The 18,765-nt window shown below is 33.7% G+C and overlaps 1 protein-coding gene across 1 annotated transcript in view; it reads left to right on the top strand.

Moving 5' to 3' along the window:
- The window catches only part of Pspc1 (paraspeckle component 1), a 64,826-nt gene that overhangs the window by 28,482 nt on the left and 17,579 nt on the right, over positions 1 to 18,765 (top strand). The window contains exons 5-6 of the mRNA XM_026394949.2: positions 3,403 to 3,487; positions 12,482 to 12,587. Of these exons, the coding sequence (XP_026250734.1) occupies positions 3,403 to 3,487; positions 12,482 to 12,587 (191 nt within the window). The remainder of the gene's footprint in view (positions 1 to 3,402; positions 3,488 to 12,481; positions 12,588 to 18,765) is intronic.

Genomic DNA, 18,765 nt, shown 5'->3' with positions numbered 1-18,765 from the left:
GAGGCACTATAGATATCTCTCTGCCTATGTGCAGTATGTTTATGGGAGTTTCTTCTATCTGATGTTTGCCTTCTGTAAACTATTCAATATACTTCAGAGTTATTGTTTCTTTAAAAGGTAAATATTTGTTCCTTCAACTCTAAATCATTTTGGTAAATTTCTGTTACTTTTTGGATAAAGTATAAGGTGTGGGTTTTAATTCTCCTGTCTTGGTTTGTAGAGTTGCTAGAATTACAGGTGTACCAGCCCTTCCAGCCTTTTTTTTTTTTTTTTTAATTTATTTTTCAGTTTTCGGCGGACACAACGTCTTTATTTGTATGTGGTGCTGAGGATCGAACCCAGCGCCCCGCGCATGCCAGGCAAGCTCGTTACCACTTGAGCCACATCCCTAGCCATTTTTTAAAATTTTAAAATTTTTTTCAGTTTTTTAGGTGGACACAATATCTTTATGTGGTGCTGAGAATCAAACCCAGTGCCTCACGCATATTAGGCAAGCGCTGTACCACTTGAGCCACATCCCTAGCCCCCCCCCCTTTTTAAATTAGTCTCGGGCTGGCCACTAACTCCTTGGTTTAAACCATCCTCCTGCCTCGGTCTCCCAAATAAGTTGGGACTTCAGGTGTTTACCATGTACCTGGCTCCCATCTGGGGTTTTTATTTTTTATTTTTTTTATTTTTTTGGTACTGAGGCTTGAACCCAGGGACTCCGGACTACTGAGCCATTCCCCAGCCCATTTGGGGGAGGTGGGGGTGGGGTTGTTACCGGGGATTGAACTTAGTCCTATTTTGTATTTTATATAGAGACAGGGTCTCACTGAGTTGCTTAGCGCCTCATTTTTGCTGAGGCTGGCTTTCAACTTGTGATCCTCCTGCCTTACCATCTGTTTTTGATCATCAGCATAGTTCTTGAATTTTCTTATCTTTGTTACCCTAACTTAATACAACTCTAAGCAGATAGTATAAACTCTTCACCATGTATTTTTCTGTTACTTTCTCTCTTTCCACTACTGAGCTTTTCTTTGTTGTGTTGCCTTTTTTTTCTTTTAATATTTTTACAAAATTTTGCTTTTGTATTTATAAATTAAGTAATAAACGTATATTTATTTCCTTTAAATGATGATTCCCAACTACCAAAGAAAGAAGGACAAGGAAATAACTATATTTGGTCATCCTTTTGATTTTCCTGTAATTTTTGTTATCTTACCTCTTATTTTTTTGGATTTATGGCATTGACTTAATCTTCCCTCCCTTTGTCTTTTTTGTACTCTCCCTTCCTCTTTCTTGTACTGGGATGGAATCTACATCTTATTATGCTGAACATTCTCTCTACCTCTGAGCTATACTCTCAGCCCCATCTTTAATCATAATAATTCTCATATGTGCTTAAATCTTAACCTTACTGTATATAGGTTCAGGCATGACTTGACTACTGTTCATTACTTATTGATGTTTATTCTCAATTATCCTCTGTAATAAGGGAATAGAAACAGTATTTCTTTTTTGGGGGTGGGTGCTGGGGATTGAACTGGGGCTCTTGACCACTGAGCCACATCCCCAGCCCTATTGTGTATTTTATTTAGAGACAGGGTCTCACTGAGTTGCTTTAGCAACTCACTGTTGCTGGGGCTGACTTTAAACTCGGGATCCTCCTGCCTCGGCTTCCCAAGCCATTGGGATTATAGGTGTGTACCACTGTGCCTGGCTGAAACAGTATTTCTTGAGCTCTTGCATGTGCTGAAATATTATCTATAATCCTTGTTATACATGTGAAATCATGTATCTTTCCCTACCCTTTCTTTCTTAATTGGTAACATGTTTTAGAATCTTCTAGCATTTTGTGTTTCTGTAAAGGAGTCTAAAATAATCCTGAATTTGTATTATAATTGCTTTATTACATTGTTATTTCTGTTTGTAATACTGGGCAATGAACCCAGGACCTTGCACCATAATAGACAAGCATTCTGCCACTGAGCTGTGTTGTGTCTTGAGTCCTTTTTTTAAAGGAAAAATTATTTTGAGAGTCCCTTTTTTTATTTTTTCATTTTAGTGGTAGATGAATAACAGTACCTTTATTATTTGTTTATGTGATGCTGGGATTCAAACCCATTGCCCCACGCATGAGAAGCAAGCACTCTACTTTTTTTTTTTTTTTAAATATTTCTAGTTGTCAATGGACCTTTATTTTATTTATTTATTTTTATGTGGTGCTGAGGATCGAACCCAGGGCCTTGCCCATGCTAGGTGAGTGCTCTACTGCTGAGCCACAACCCCAGCCCGAAGGTGACTACTTTCCAAGGAATCTTGCTGGTGGGGATGGTACTGAGCTCTCTGTATACTCTGTTTTCTCCTGCTGTACATAGGTACCTGTGAATAAAGTTGAGTTTATGAATCAGGCACAGTAGGAAATTAACAACAATAAAATAATTATACCTATATTGTAACAACATTTATTTAAAATTTTGAATTGTTTATATTTCATTTAACATTTTTGCACTGTGATTAACTGCAACTACAGAAAGCAGAATTGTAGATAATTCGACATCACTTATTTTTAGTAATTTTCCCCTAGAAAGATATTTATCATGCTAGTGCATAAATGTATAAACTTTAGTAAAATCTCAGTATCTTTGGATCTTAGTGACTTTTTTTTTGCCAGGGGAGGTACTGAGGATTGAACTCATGGGCACTCAACCATTGAGTCACATCCCAAGACCTATTTTGTATTTCATTTAAGAGACAGGGTCTCACTGAATTCCTTAGCACCTCACTGTTGCTGAAGATGGCTTTGAACATGAGATCCTCTTGCCTCAGCCTCCCAAGCTGCTGGGGTTGCAGGCATGTGCCACCGTGCCCAACTCGGATGTTAGCAACTTTTAACATACAGTTTAGTAAGTGTAAAATATTAGTTTTATTTTAAAAATCGTAGTAACCCTGCTAAGTATCAGGTAACTGTGCTTAACTGATAATTTTATTGTTAGAGGCTTTGAGTTAATTATATTGTTGTTAAGAGTGAGGAAATATGACCTGAGATGTTAAAGCATCTCTGTTTTGTTTTTTATTTTTTTTTTAGGTCCTAGGCATTGAAAGTGGTCTTGTTCACATTGTTTTTGAGCTTCCCTGCTCTGCCCCCTTCTTTCAGGATTTTTCTCCTTGTTGCACTTCTTCATAAGACATTAACATAGTGCTAATTGTGTTGAGAGAGTTCTTTGGGTTTTATGCGGTAACCTAGTTCATTTTATCTGTTTGGTCTGATTCTTAAGTGCCAGACTTAATTATACAATATACAAATTTATAATATAATTGTACACATATTTTGACACTAATAGAGAATTTTTTATTCTTGTTGACATAAAAACACAGAAAAGAAACTAAAAATATTAATGTGTAGTCAATATTTTCTAGATCTGATGAGACGTCAGGAAGAACTCAGACGCTTAGAAGAACTCAGAAACCAAGAGCTGCAGAAACGAAAGCAAATACAGCTGAGGTAAAGCAACATCACTGTAACATAAACATGAAAATATGTAATTGTGTGTTTTAAATAAATGTCCTACTACCCGTTATAAACAAGTTATACAAGTAGGAATATGCTGAAAACAAATAAATAAGAAAATTGTTTATTTTTGACTCCATGTAGGGGATAATAATTTTTTAAAGTTTTTTTTTAGCTGGTTAAGGGTACTTTGATTGCATATTCTTTGGAGTTAAATAATGAGCTTAGGTAATTATGTTGCATATGATTTATTAGATATTATTTTCAGAGATGGATATGTTTGAATTGCCATTAGTTTTTATTTTTTTCAGGTGTGACACTACTAGATGTCCCTTATGTATTTTTTGCTTCTGATAATTATTGAAAAGATTTATGGAAGTGGACTCCATTGTAAAAAGCATTTAAAATCATAGTACATAAGTTAACCATAATGATTAACTGGGGGCTGGTGATGTAGCTCAGTTGGTAGAATGCTGGCCCCTCATGCACAAGGCCCTGTGTTCAACCCCCAGAAGGAAGGAAGGAAGGAAACAGGGAGGGAGGGAAGAAGGAAGGAAAGAAGGAAGGAGGAAGACTGTGGTTGATTCATAAGATATAATTTTTACATTTGACAGTTTTCCTTGTGCCTGCAGTATTTTATTGTGAAGTATAATGGGATACATAATCTCTTTATAAATTATAATAATCTCTTTATAAATTATAATAAGGAAATGTCCTGAACAAGGTTATGATGGTTGAAACAAACTTAGAAATTTTGGTTTTGAAAGATCTATAAAAATAGCAAGTAATTGTGGTTAGAAGTAACTTGTTCGTGGAAAGTAAAAGTAAAGAAGAAAGTGAAAAACTGAGTCTGAAGCTTTTCTAGTTTGCAGATAGGTGATATTCAGTATGTTTTGATGTATTTTTGTAGTTTTGTCTTTGTACTTGTTTACATCAATATTTGTAGTGTGTGTGTGTGTGTGTGTGTGTGTGTGTGTATGTGTGTGTATCTGTTTTGGAACTACTATGATTTTACTTTACCCGAGTCATTTCCAGATTATAGTCCTTGAATAGGCAGCATCAGCATTCTTACCCAGAGAATTGTTAGAAATGCAAAGTCTCAAACTTAACCTCCAGAACTATTGAATTAAACTTGATTTTAGAGTCAAGCCATGCGGTTCCCGTGCAGCAGTTGCTCACATGAATGTCCTACCTCAGGGATTGTTTTTCAACTTTGTTATTTTTGCTGCTTCTCTTTTTATGTGAACATGTTTAGCTGAGCACTGTGGCAGACACCTGTAATCTCAGCTCTTCGAAGCTGAGGCAGGAGGATGATGAGTGAAAATTGCCTCAGCAATTTAACGAGGCCTTAAGCAACTTAGTGAAATCCTGTCCCAAAATAAAAAAATAAAAAGGGCTGGGGATGTGGCTCAGTGGTTAAGTGCTGTTGGGTTCAATTCCCAGCACCAAACAAAAAGGACACAAATACCTCCCCTAACTTAAAACCTTATCTAAATCTAGCTCCCTCTTATATTTTGACTTGACAGCTAGACTTTTTGAAATTGTACCCTACCTTTTGACTGCCTCTCCCCTCAAAAGAAAGAAAGAAAGAAAAAGAAAAAAACCCTAAATAATCAAAACAAATAACATGCATGTGGAGTGGAGTGGGTGGGGGTGGCCCAGAGTAGGATACCGAAATACAAATGAACCAATTACAAATGAATAATATAATCATACTGAAGTGTGTGTTTTTTTTCATTTTAGTTTTTCAGTTTTTGTGCAGTGTACTTATTCAGAGAAAGAAAAATTACTTTTTAAAAAGTAATAAATTGCCAGGTGTGATGGCACATGCCTATAATCCCAGCCACTTGGGAAGCTGAGGATAACAAGTTCAAGGTCAACCCCAATAACTCTGCAACTTAGTGACACCCTGTCTCAAAATAAAAAAAAAAAAAAAAGAAAACACTGCTTGTCAAGTTTTTGGTGAAGTATCAGAGAATATCCACAATAACCAGATGGGCTACTAAAATAAGCATATATATACACACATACATACACACACATACACACACACACACACACACACACACACACATATACACATACACCTATGTGATTTTTTTTTATGTAAAGCAATATTTGCTACAGATTGAATATAGAAGCAGATATGACAGCCATAATAGTCCCTCAGTAATGGCAGGGAAATTCTGCTTCCCTACCATACTGCCTGGGAAGGCCACCAGGATTCTGTTTCCTAAAATAGGAAACTAGAATTCCATTTAGTTAGTAATTTTTATGTATTTATATGTACATTAAACAATACTTTCTAAAACTTATAAAAACCTAAGGTTAGTCGTAATAAATTGCATGCATCTTTAAATTTTGAAAAAATTTTTTTTTTAAGTGTTAAGAAAGAACATTTATTGGGCATTTCTGTCAGACACTGCCATTTGTCTAGAAGTTTGTGAAGTTCACTTGAGGTCAGATAGATGGGCAGGCAGGATGGAATGCTTGAAGGATGTATTCCTCAGACCATTATTCTTGATATGTATTTTTCCTAATTTTGGGCCATGGTTCTCAAATGTTTTTCACCTTATGGTGCTTTAAGGATCCCCTGAGACTGGCCCAGATTATCTTTATCATTTTTTGATCTTAGGGATTGAACCCAGCAGTATTTTGAAACAGATTCTTGCTAAATTGCCAAGCCTGGCCTCAAACTTGTAATTCTTCTGCCTCAGGCTCCTAAGTAGCTGGGATTACAAGTATGTGCTACTGCACCTAGTTTATGTACCTTTAGGTGAACATATACAGAGATATATGAACATAAATAGAGATAATGGGACCCTATTTTCTCCAAAAGGCTAAAATTAAAGTGAATCTGTGGTGCTGGTTTGGAGACAGATATAATAATGAATTCAGTGATGTTTAATATGAACACATACAGAAATACAGATGTTTTTATGTGTGAATTAATATATACATATATTTCATGACTCCATTGACCAAGAGGCCCTAGAATTAGTGGTATCCTAGTAAATATGAGTATATTTAGTATCCACATCTTTGTTTCTAAGAACTCTCGTATAAGAAATGAGGGTTGATAGAAACACTGAAAACCCATGATGTGATTAGAATGTCTTGTGCCAAAGAGTAAAGAAGCATTCAAAAAAGGATAGAGTATATCAGAAGAACTGGGAGCTTTATGAAGGAGTTCCTTATGCCCATGGTAGAATGATTTTAGCAACAAAATAAACAGTAGTTGTCAGGTTTTTTCAAACATTTGATTTTAAGCCATAGAATAAAATAAATATCCATGAATCCATACTGATAAAAGCAATTGAGTAAATAAATGATTAGAGGGCTAGAAAGGGCAGCTCCCCTTTAAAGTAAGATTCTAATTAATAGATGCAGGAAGAATGAAAGCAATAAAGTCATTGATCAGCAAAAACTGTAGTAATAATTATTACAGAGAAGATTTATTGAAAGAAGCTAAAGTTGGTAGGCAAAAATATGAAAAACAGGGTTTTTGCATAATTTCAAGTTTGTATTAAGTACAAATAGAAAACAAAGTGAATAATTAGTAAAATCCATCAGATACCTCGAAAACTGTTAAAATTCCTATCGTTCATATTAAATCAGTTGACTTCAGTCACCCCTTGATACTGTTTAATGAGGATACAATATGATTTCTGTGGTTTTATTGCTAAATAGGCATATTGTCATTTCAGTTATGACAAAACATCAGGCAAACCCAAATTGAAGGGTCTTCTAAAAATTTTTTTCTTTTAGAAAGTGTCAGGTTCATGAAAGAAAGACTGAAGTGTTAAGAGACTGGAGGAGGCTAATAATAATTAAAAGCAGCTTGGGATTCTGATAAGGTCCTGGAACAGAACAACATTAGAGGGGAAAATTGAATTAGGTTTATAATTATTAGTGGGTAATTATCATATTTTACCAATTTTTTATAATTGTATCTTGGTAAGGTAAATGTATTATTTAATGGAAATTAGATGAGGTATACATAGGAGTGTTGTACTATTTTTGCAAGTTTTCTGTTAAAGTACTATAGGTTTTGGATATAGTGTAGGGAACAAATGACATAAGTTATTTCACTTTTGAAATGAACTCTTTATTTTTTTATTTATTTTTTTGGTGGTGCAGGGATTAAACCCAGGGTAAGGCAAGCACTCTACCAACTGATAATAGCCCCAATTTCCCCTCATAAGAATTTTGATTTTAAAAAATATGATAACTTGTCTTAAAATAAAAGAAAATCATCTGTCTAAAACTGCTACTGAGTAAGATAGCTTTAATTGTTAAACCAAATAACCTGGACTCTGCCTTTATATTTTTACCTTAGTTGGATTAGAAAAACCTTGCTTAGAATAGTATGTTTTCAGAGAAACTAAATAATTTCTTTGGAGTTAGAAAGGTTTTTAGTTTCTTTTTCAATGCTATAATAAATTACGTAAATTTTCATGAGCCACTTAATTCTTCAGAGGCTGGGTTCTACCTGTGACTTGTCTACTTACTAGTGTTTTTGTTTTGTTTTGTTTTGTTTTTAAGGGGTTACTATAGATTTAACCAGGGGCAAATTATCACTGAGCTACATCCTCAACCTTTTTATTTTTTATTTTGAGACAGGGTATGACTACATTGCTTAAGGACCTCAGCAAGGTCTTAAATTTGTGATCCTCCTGTCTCAGCCTCCTGAGTCACTGGTATTACAGTCACGTGTCACTGTACCTGGCTGTTTAGTAGTTTTCATCATTTACTTTTTGCTTCGTTTCTTTTCTTCTCAACACTTTCCTGCCTATCCATTTATTTCCTAAATCTTTCAATATATTATCATTATTTTTTTCACAGTTTTGGGGATTAAAGCCAGGGGCACTCTACCACTGAACACTTTTTTTCCCCCCAACGCTTTTTTTTTTTTTTTAATTTTTATTTTTTCATTTCAAGACAGGGTTAAATAGCAGAGATTGGACTCAAATTTTTAATCTTCCTACCTCAACTTTCTGAATCTCTGGGATTACAGGTGTACACCATTATGCCCAGCCAGCACATTATTTTAAAGTCCTTATGATGTGTTGGGTCAGCTTTTCTTTCCTATAACTCAAATACCTGACAGAACAAATTAGAGGAGGAAAGAATCTTTTATTTTGGTTTACTGTTTCAGAGGATTCAGTCCATGATCAGTTAGCTGCATGATTAGTAAGGCAGGACATCATGATGTCAGTACTTGACAGAGGGAAGCAAAGAGGGAGAAAGACAGGAAGGAGCTGGGGACATGTACACCTTTGCAGGACATGCCCTATAACCCACTTACTCCAGGTAGGTTCTACCTCCCATTAGTTCATTCGGCTATCAATTCATTCATCCAATGAGTTAATTCACTGGTAAGGTCAGAGCACCCATGATCTCATCATTGACTGAAAGCTCTATTTTTGAATTGCTGCATTGGGGACCTTGCTTTTCAATATATGACCTTTTGAGACATTACAGATTCAAATCATAATAGAGAGATAATGGGTCCATAGAATGTACTGTAAGCTTAGGCGGGCTGGGGTTGTAGCTCAGTGGTAGAGTGCTCACTTAGCATTCAAGAGGCACTGAGTTCAATCCTCAGCACCACATAAATGTAAAATAAAGATATTATGTCCACCTAAAACTAAAAAAATAAATATTTAAAATAAATAAATTTAAAAAAATAACAGAAGGCATCTGAACACAGTGGCACATTCCTATAAATCCCAGCAAATTGGGAAACTGAGGCAGGAGGATTATGAGTTCAAGGCCACACTCAGCAACTTAGACCCTGTTACAAACCAACCAGCCAAAAAGGACTAGGAGTGTGTAGCTTAGTGATAAACACCCTTGGCTGTAGTCCCCAGTATCAAACAGACAGACAAAACTCTCCCCCAAACAGAAAGCAGCAAGTCAGATTCGTTCAGTAAGCATCATGGCTTAGTGCCTAGATCCTCTGTTTTTAGAATCCTGTAAAAATATTTGAGATCTGAAGATTGTTAGAGGATTTCTATTTAAAACAAATTATAAAATTAAAATTGTATTAATTTTAAATTAAGTATGATGTAAAGGATGATATATTTGTCATATCTTTCTTTTTTTTGTCCCATTTATGAATATAACATAGGGAATGCTCCTTTACCTGAAGAGATAACTTAGAGCATCTTGCAGAATAAGAAAAATAGAAAGCAAACATGGACAACAGGAATATTTATACCACTTGTATATTTAGATTGTGGAATCATTGGTGTGATATATCACAAGGATATTGCTCTTAATCAGATTGTTCCCATGTCATGTTAACTTTTTCATATCTTTTTCTTTATGCATACAAATTAGGAATACTGGGTTTTGTTTTGTGGGACTAAGAATTGAACGTAGGACCTCGCACATACTAGGGAAGTGCTCTACTGCTGTGCTATAGCACAATCCTTTTATAAATTTTTATTTTGGGACAGGGTTTTTCTAAGTTGCTCAGGCTGAGCTTGAATTTGTGATCTTCTGCCTCAACCTCCTAAGTAGCTGGTATTACAGGTGTGCACCACTGGCAGGAACACTGTTTTTTTACTTGCCTTTTTTCTGACAATAAATATTCTTTCATTATCAGTAAATGCATACCTACCCTTTTGTAACAGCTATGTTCCTTCGGATTAGTGAACCTTGTTTTTTTTCCCTATATACTGATTAATGTGTCTTTATCCTTTGCTTTTATGAATAATGCCTCAGTGTATAATGGTGTACATATTTATCCTTGCACATTTGTGCACATATTTGTTTAGTTTACTGGAAATTGGTTTGCACATTTTTAAATTATATGTTAGAAGTTGACCGCCAACAAGATCATATTATGTCTGCAAAGCTTTAAAACCAAAAATAGTTTTTAAAATGTATCATTCAATGGCAGAATCTGATGTGAATATGTTGGATGGAGAAGCTTGACTTGAAATTATGTTGTCAATCTTTATGTTTTCCAAAGATCATGCATGTTCATCTTACTGCAAAAATACTGATGTGATTGGTTATGAGGTGCCAGCCTGAACCTCATTGGAAATTTAGTATTAGTATATTGATCTTTTTTAAAAACCAGAAAAAGTCTATTTAAAAACACATTTGTCTTAAACATTCTTTTGATAAGGTAATTTTTAGCTGGGGGTGATGATGTATAACTGTAATCCAAGCAACTTAGGAGGCTGAGGCAGGAAGATCACAAATTTGAGGCCTGCAAAATTTGAAAAAAGCACAAGGAGAGCTGGGGATATAGCTAAGTGATAGAGTGCCTCTGGATTCAAATCTCAATACCACAATGATGATGGTGGTGATGATAAGAAGTTTTTACTTGTTCCTGTGTACATTTTCAGTAGTATGTGAATTTGAAAGTATTTTGTTAACAATAAAATTTATGAACTGATTAATGCATTTACTAAAGATGTTTTTTAAAGTGTGTGATAGTTTTATTTGGGAGAGTTAGGCAACATTTTAAAAATAGCATAGATTTTGGTTGAAATCCATGTAGGAACATTGTTTCTGTACTTCTTGTGAGCCTAAAACCTTACTCTTGAGTTACTTATCAGATTTTCTTCTGGCAGTGGAAGAAGTCACATATTTCAGTTAATGGTTTTGTGTTTGTGGGGAATGTTGTGCAACATTCAAAATGCAGTGTTTTGAAGCTTAATTCTGAATATTGAAAGGTGTTTATCCAAGTTAACCTTTGATTTCTGCTGATGGGACATGAGTTTAATATAGCCTTCACTATTTCAATTACTATTTTTTGTGTGTGTTTGTGTGTGTGCACATGCGTATGCATTTAGGACATATATAATTTGGAATTTGCATTGATTGAATATTAAATATTATGAGTCTGTTCCTTAAATATTAATGTAGGTTTTCTGACTTGATCATATAATAATTTAATTACCGATTTAATAATAATCCTACACATACATATATTGATTTTTGCTTGAAGTTTTACTTGCTCTAGAACAGGAGTCAGCAGATTTTTTTTTTCTGGCAAAGGATAGGATAATAAATATTTTAGTCTTTGTAGGACATATGACCTCTGTTTTAACTCCTTAACTATGCTAGCTAAAGTTATATATGATTGTCCTATATAACTTAATTTACCAAAAAAAAAAAAAAGTGTGGGCTGCTACTGTTCAAAAGTTTCTCAGTGGGTTAACAAAAGTAGAGCAAAGAGAGGTCAATAAAACTTTTCCTTCTGCACACAATAGAATTTTTGTCTAGTCAGTGCATCCTTTGAGGTGGCTAATTTCTGTAGGTTTTGGATATCTTGAAGACCTCTGCCATGTCACTGATAAATTTTAGACACCTCTCCCCTCTGTCTTTTTCTGGTACTTGGAGGTTGATCCTAGGGGTGCTTTATGGCTGAAGTATATCTCCAGTTCTTTTTATTTTGAAATAATCTCTTGCTAATGTGTTGAGCCTGGCATGGAACTCCACTACCATTCCTGGCTCTTTGGATTCTAGATTTCTTTCTTTCTTCCCCCTCCCACCTCCTTCCCCTCCCTTCCCCCCTCCCCCTCCTGTTGTACTCCTCTTTTTGTACTACTCCTTTTGTAGTTGTAGATGGACAGAATGCCTTTATTTTAGTTGCTTATTTTTATGTGTTGCTAAGGATTGAACCCAGTGCCTCATATATGCTAAGGCAAGCACAATGGCACTGAGCTATACAGCCCCAGCTTGATTTCCTGAACATAAAGCATATAACCACTGAGGTTATGTGTCATTGCCTTGGGGTTTTTTGTGTGTGTATGTTTCTTTACTTTATTTCAGTTATTTCTTTGGCTGAGTTTTAAGACTTGGAACAAAATAGAAGAAGGAAGTTTAAATCTAGGCACTACAATCGATCATTAGTCACAAATTTGACATATTGTAATTTGTATAAGTTATTTTTTATATGAAATAAAGTACCTGGTTGTGGCTTACATGTCGTAGTGCTGAAATTTTTGTTTGAAATAATTTCAGACATGAAGAGGAACATCGTCGGCGTGAGGAAGAAATGATCCGACATAGAGAACAGGAGGAATTGAGGCGACAGCAGGAAGGCTTTAAACCAAACTATATGGAAAATGTAAGTAAAATATAGTTAACCAAAAATATTTTATATTATCAGGTGGGTGACATGTATTTGGAATTTTTTTAGATTTTTATTTATACAATAGTATATTTTCTAATCTCTTTGAAGTTGCTATGCTTATAACTAACTCTTACAGATAATAAAATTAGTAACTGAATGTAATATGTTTTATGAAATGGATGGTCCTTTTTTTTTTTTTCCTTTCTATTTTAACTGCCCTTCTAAAAAATATAAGCTGTTAAATTAGAAATCCTGACTATATGCATCATCTCCTGGCTGATTTTTACCTTATACTGATACTAGCAAGTCCTTATTCTGGAACATTTTAGATACATAAAAATGGAGACTAGTATATACCCATCATTCCAGATATAACAGTTACAAACACATGGTTGTATATATATTTTCTTTCCCAAACTATTTTGTTTGAAATATCTAACTTCATATAGTTTCACATGTATTTTTAGTAAGTATCTCTAAAATATGTGTATTTTTCTTTTAAATACCTGTATCGTATCTTAAAAATGGCTAGTTTTTGTTAAACAATTAAAGCTGAGGTTTACATAGGTCTTATAAATGATTTTTTTTTACAATTGATGTTTTGAATTGTCTGATTTTCTCTCTCATTTTTTTCCTTTTTTTTAAAAGCCTCATTATGCGTAGTATCTCGCATGCTGAGTTTTTCTGAATACATCAGTGCAGTGATTTAGCACATTCCTGTGTTCCTGAATTTTCTGCAAAATGAGATATTCAAAAACTTAATCTGATTCAGGTTTTGGTTTTGGAGGGCAAAATGGTGAAGCAAACAAGACTATGTCAGATATGTTAAAATCTACAAGTTCTTAATGATAATGTGTGAAGAGTTACTACATTTTTCATCTTGAAAGAGTGCCAACATAACCCATTATTTTGAAGAATATCTCTTATTGTTTTTTTTTTTTCTTCTCTGATGTTGGGAGCTATGATACTTCAAAAAGAAGCTTAAGACTTCTTCAGTAAGTTTCTGAGGCTAAAAGTATTAACAGTTCAAATTATTGACTCTTTTTTTCCTGACCTTTCTGTCCTTATTCTTCTGAAAATTTTTAGCTTTTTTTTTTTTTAACTAGAATACATAGAAAAGTAAATCTTAAGTTGTATAATAACAAAGAATATTTATCTTACTATCAGGTAAATACCCTTGAATGAAAATTATGTGGCCTTTAAATAATCAGAAAAGATTTTCATTCTTTTTGTGGTATACTAAAGGTTTAATTTAATCGAGTTTTAAATTCTATTACTGAATCAATTGAGTAATTAAAAAAAATTCTGAGTTTTTATTGGGTAATTTCTACCATTATTTTGTAATTCATTTTTCCTCCTTATATAATTAGTAGACATATTTTAAACTGTCATCTTGGGTTTTTTAGTTGATATATTTACACATAAATCTGTTAAATTTTTCAATTTGAGGATAATTTAAATTATTGAAGAAAATGGGATGTTTAAGTTTTCTAGGCCCATATTTGAAAAATAGCAATTACTGGTATTATCTTTAAATATAATCACATGTAAACCATATGTGATGAATTTCTTAAGGAATCTTTCATTGAGAATTAGAAAATTCTCCTGTTCTTTTTATTTACCTGAATATTTACTAAAGAATTTTCTTATAGTAAACTGATACTAATGTCTGGCATGACTTTCATATTTTTGGAGTGAATGTATAGCTATTTGTGTGTCATATGCATAAATAATCAAGTTAGGGGACTAGAAGGAAATAATTAAATATATTGCTAATTTTACTTTTTTTTAGAAAGCTATTGGAAATATTACTACATTTTAAAATTGAATTACTACAGGTTCTTAGTTTTAATATTTTAAGCTGGGTGTAGTGGCTCATGCCTGTAATCCCAGCAATTTAGCAAGATCCTGTCTCAATAAAAATAAGAAGAACTGGGGATGTAGCTCCTGTGGGTTCAATCCCCACTTCCAGGGGCTGGGGCCAAGTGTGTTGTATTTGAAATTCATTTTAATGTTGTATAAAGTATAAAATATTACAAACATACAAAGAAGTTTGAAAATAGATTTTAGATATTAAACATACTCTGATGGGCTTATTGGCATTTCTAAATAGATCACGTATTGTTTCATGAGATTATATTCTTAGAAAAGTATTAAAAGATAATACATTCATTTATATGATATATTTCAGGGATTTGAAGAAGCACATGTTGCGTATTTTGAAGCGTCATAATCAAAATTAATTTGACTAGAGCAGGATTCATCAAACTATAGTCTTTTACCATGTCCATTTTAATAGTACTTCATCACAGAGATAAGAATAGTATTAATCTTTTCATAAAAAGAAGAAAACTGGGCTTGCAAGTGTAGGCCGAGTTACTCAAGTTAACTCCATTGGCTGAGGGAAAAGAATTGCTTGAGCCCAGGTTTTGATGCCAGTGTGGGCAACATAAGGAGATTCCAGCTCAAAAAAGAATGTTACACGACTTTTCATCCACAGTATTTTAAAATATTTGTTCTTTGCCTCTTTATAGAAAAAGTATATTGAATCTTATGGTGAAATGTTTGTGATTTCTTAGAATTAGTATTTATGTTAGGTTATAAAGTTACTGAACTCTCACTTTTCTGAAGAGCTAATATATATCAAATAGTACATAAAAGCCGGCTGTGGTGGTGCACAACTGTAATCCCAGCAGCTCATGAGGCTGAGACAGGAAGATCAAGAGTTCAGAGCCAGCCTCAGCAATGGTGAGACGCTAAGCAATTCAGTGAGACCCTGTTTCTAAATAAAATAAAAAATAGGGCTGGGGATGTGGCTCAGTGGCAAAATGCCCCTGAGTTCAATCCCAGGTACCAGAATGAATGAATGAATGAATGAATGAATGAATGAATGAATAAATAGTATATAAGTAAGCTGATAATTTGTGTGACAAAGGAATTAAATGTTTAGGGGAAATATCATCTTTTCTTTTTAAAAGTGCTTTTGAGATTAAAAATCGTATGAACAGACACAAGGCTTTCATAATTTTGTTATTAGTTTTATTTAGTTCCTAGCTTCATAATGCTTCTTGCTAATGTAAAACTAATCAAGCACTAAAAATTAACAAATGCTCTTTACCTCTCTTGACTGCATTTGGAAAACATTTTGTTAATAAGAACATATTAAGGCAGTTTTCTGAGATATTCATCCTTTACTTTATAAAATGTCATTGGAAAAATTGTTAAACAGTTTTAATTCTTATTATTTTTGTTGTTGTTTTGTTTTAAAGCTTTGAAATTAGGCCCTCTTATGTGCTTTCTCTTTTTTCATTGTTCAATTTAAAGGGAGGAGTCAAATGGTAAGTGTTCAGCTTGCCTAGTAATGAAAGTAGAATTTTCTTGGTTAGTTTTAATATGTCACCTTTTATTTCTTTATCATATTCCCATTAGATATATTCCAACATAATTAAGAGCATGGAGCTATGAAGTATTAAAAAATTGATTTACACTTTATATCCTAAATAGTAATGGTTTTTAATGTAGCGAGGGATGAAGGAGAACACATCTGGTCATATTTATTTTTCTTTGTCAGCCTTCAACTTGATGATAACTTTTATGACATACATGGAAATATATTTTTAAGAATATGTTGTCTATTTTTCTTTAGAGAAAAATCAAACTGATAATTGCTATTGTAATAAATGAAACATGATATTTTCGCTCTTGTAGAATAACATACTTTTGACTACTTTAAGAATGTATTTTTGTCCTGTATCATTTATTTTTAGGTTTATCTTTTACTATAGCATGGAGTGTATTTGACCATTTTTTAGGTAGTTTTTATGATCATTTCTAGCTAGTATTTACTAAGTTGCAGTTTTCTGCTGTCCCAATTTTATAGCTTTTGGAAACATAACAATTTAGAAATAATGAAAATTTTATGAGGTTGGCTTTTTTATGATTGTCTTGTAATTGTTTTCATGTTAGGTTGCTTCATTTGCTGTAGATGAAGTAGTTTGAACACTTAAATACTGCAGTATTTTCTTGTGGAAAGAATTTCTACTAGAGGAAATGGTAGATTTTAATTTAAATATTTTGTTAGTGCAGTTTCTTGTAGTAAATTTTGCTTTTGAGGGAAATGTTAGTGTCCTAATAAATATCCAGATGTCAGTATTTTTCTAGCTATCATAATTGTATCATGTGGTGATACAAAATTTTGGTAATGTTTAGATTGAATGCTAGTAATTATTTTTTTTTAAGTTGTATTAAAAAAATGCTAGTAGTTAATTTTAAAACCTGAAAAGTTTCTATTTCTGGTTTGGTAAATACTTAAAGTTTGCTTTTCAGTGAAGAAAAGAATGGCATTTAAGATCTGTTTAAATACCCTGCAATAAATTAAGTCTTGGTACTGTAATGTGTGTGGTCTCAGATGTGCACATAATAAACTTGGAAGTAAAGGTATATTATATGCCAAGGCAGCAGTTTGATTCCAGTTGGGTTCCTTTGACAGAGTATTCCTTGTTGCAACCTAGGGCCAGTGAAATACAGATCAGAAACATTAAGAAAATATATCCAGGGGCCTCTTATGTAGCTTAGTGATAGAGTACTTGCCTTTTAATATCCACAAGGCTGTAGGTTAAGGAAAGGGAAAAAGAATTATATCCAGCGGCTGCTGGTTTTATGTCTCTTCCAAGGACAGTATTTTTCAAACACTTGGGAACTTTTTAAAAATGTGGATCCCATTGTGGAATGGTGGCACAGGCCTATAATTTCTGTGACTTGGTAGGCTGAAGCCAGGAGCATCACAAATTTGAGGTGATACCTTATGTCAAATAAAAAGGGCTGAGATGTAGCTCCGTGGTAGAGCACCCCTGGGTTCAATTCCCAATCTGGAGAAGGGGGAAAAAATAAGTGGAGCCCTAGATCTTATACCTAATCATAATTTTTTTGTGTGTGATTAGATTCTGAAGTATCCTGAGTATCAGTTGCTTTTTTTTTTTTTTTTAATTTAGTAGTTCTTAAACTTGAACTCAAGGTCCACTACATATTTTGATTCAGTAGTTTTGTGTTGGAGACACGGGCTTAGCATTTTAAAAAGTTCTATACCTTGCTCATTGTCTCTATTAGGGAAAGTTGAAATATCACAGATTGTATGTTAAAATGAGAATGATGGTAGTAGATTTGGGTGGGGGGGCTTCTTGAAATGTGAATGGAGAGTACTTGTTGTAACACAGGGGAGGGTGTTATTCATATTGAGTACAGTTTAAATAGTGCAACATTCTGTCTGAATAATGCCATGTTGATTTAGGTGTAACAACCTTGAATTGGGCTTTCAGATTACATATGTAGAGAATATTGTCTCAAATGACAGGTTAAGTTTTTAATTGTTTCATCCAGACAGGGGTCAGCAGAGTAGGACAGGGTCAATCTACATGCTATCTATTTTTGAAAATAAAGTTTTATTGGAACATCATATTATTTTTTGTTGATTAATTTCTGCTTTGCTTTACAGCCTGAGTCCAATAGTTGTGACACAGCTTTATGAGGCTGGATTAAGACTATGTGGCCTGCAAAGCCTGAAATATTTACTATCTGGCCTTTAACAAAAAATGTTTGCTGACTCTGATCTAGAGCCAATATGAGAATCGGGTGGAATCTATCAAAAGGGACTCATGTTAACCAAACTCATAGAGTTTGAAAATTTTAATGCAAAGTAATTAATTTATATGTTCTTTTCCAGTATTTTTAGAAGGCTCACTGAGCAGACAACTCATATCCTAAATTCAAGATTCCTGAGGAAGGAATCCAAGTTAGTGTTCCTGAGGTTCACTGGTAGTTTTGGTTATGAGTCAGAGCAAAAGTTATGGAAGAACTGGTAAAGTTTCACTGTTCCAGACTGATACTTGGGAGTTTCCAAATCTTTGTAGTTTTAATATAAACCATTATTCTTTAAAATGTACCACCTTTTGGTGAGTAGTGTCAAATTTGGCCTGTTATTTAACCGGCCACTTTGTTTTGTTAGCTTCTCCTGCTTCCTGTATAGGCATTGTTTCTCTTATTCATTCCTTGATTTAATTATAGCCTTACTTCTGGTGAGGCATATACAAAATTCAAAGCAATGATCCCTATTGTTTGTTACTAATGAATAGGTACAAATTCATTTTCTGAAATGGCTTATGAATTTTTGAGAGAA

The sequence above is a fragment of the Urocitellus parryii genome, chromosome 2, assembly GCF_045843805.1.
Source record: "Urocitellus parryii isolate mUroPar1 chromosome 2, mUroPar1.hap1, whole genome shotgun sequence".
In the NCBI taxonomy this organism is placed as follows: domain Eukaryota; kingdom Metazoa; phylum Chordata; class Mammalia; order Rodentia; family Sciuridae; genus Urocitellus; species Urocitellus parryii.
This window is presented reverse-complemented; position numbering and strand designations above follow the sequence as displayed.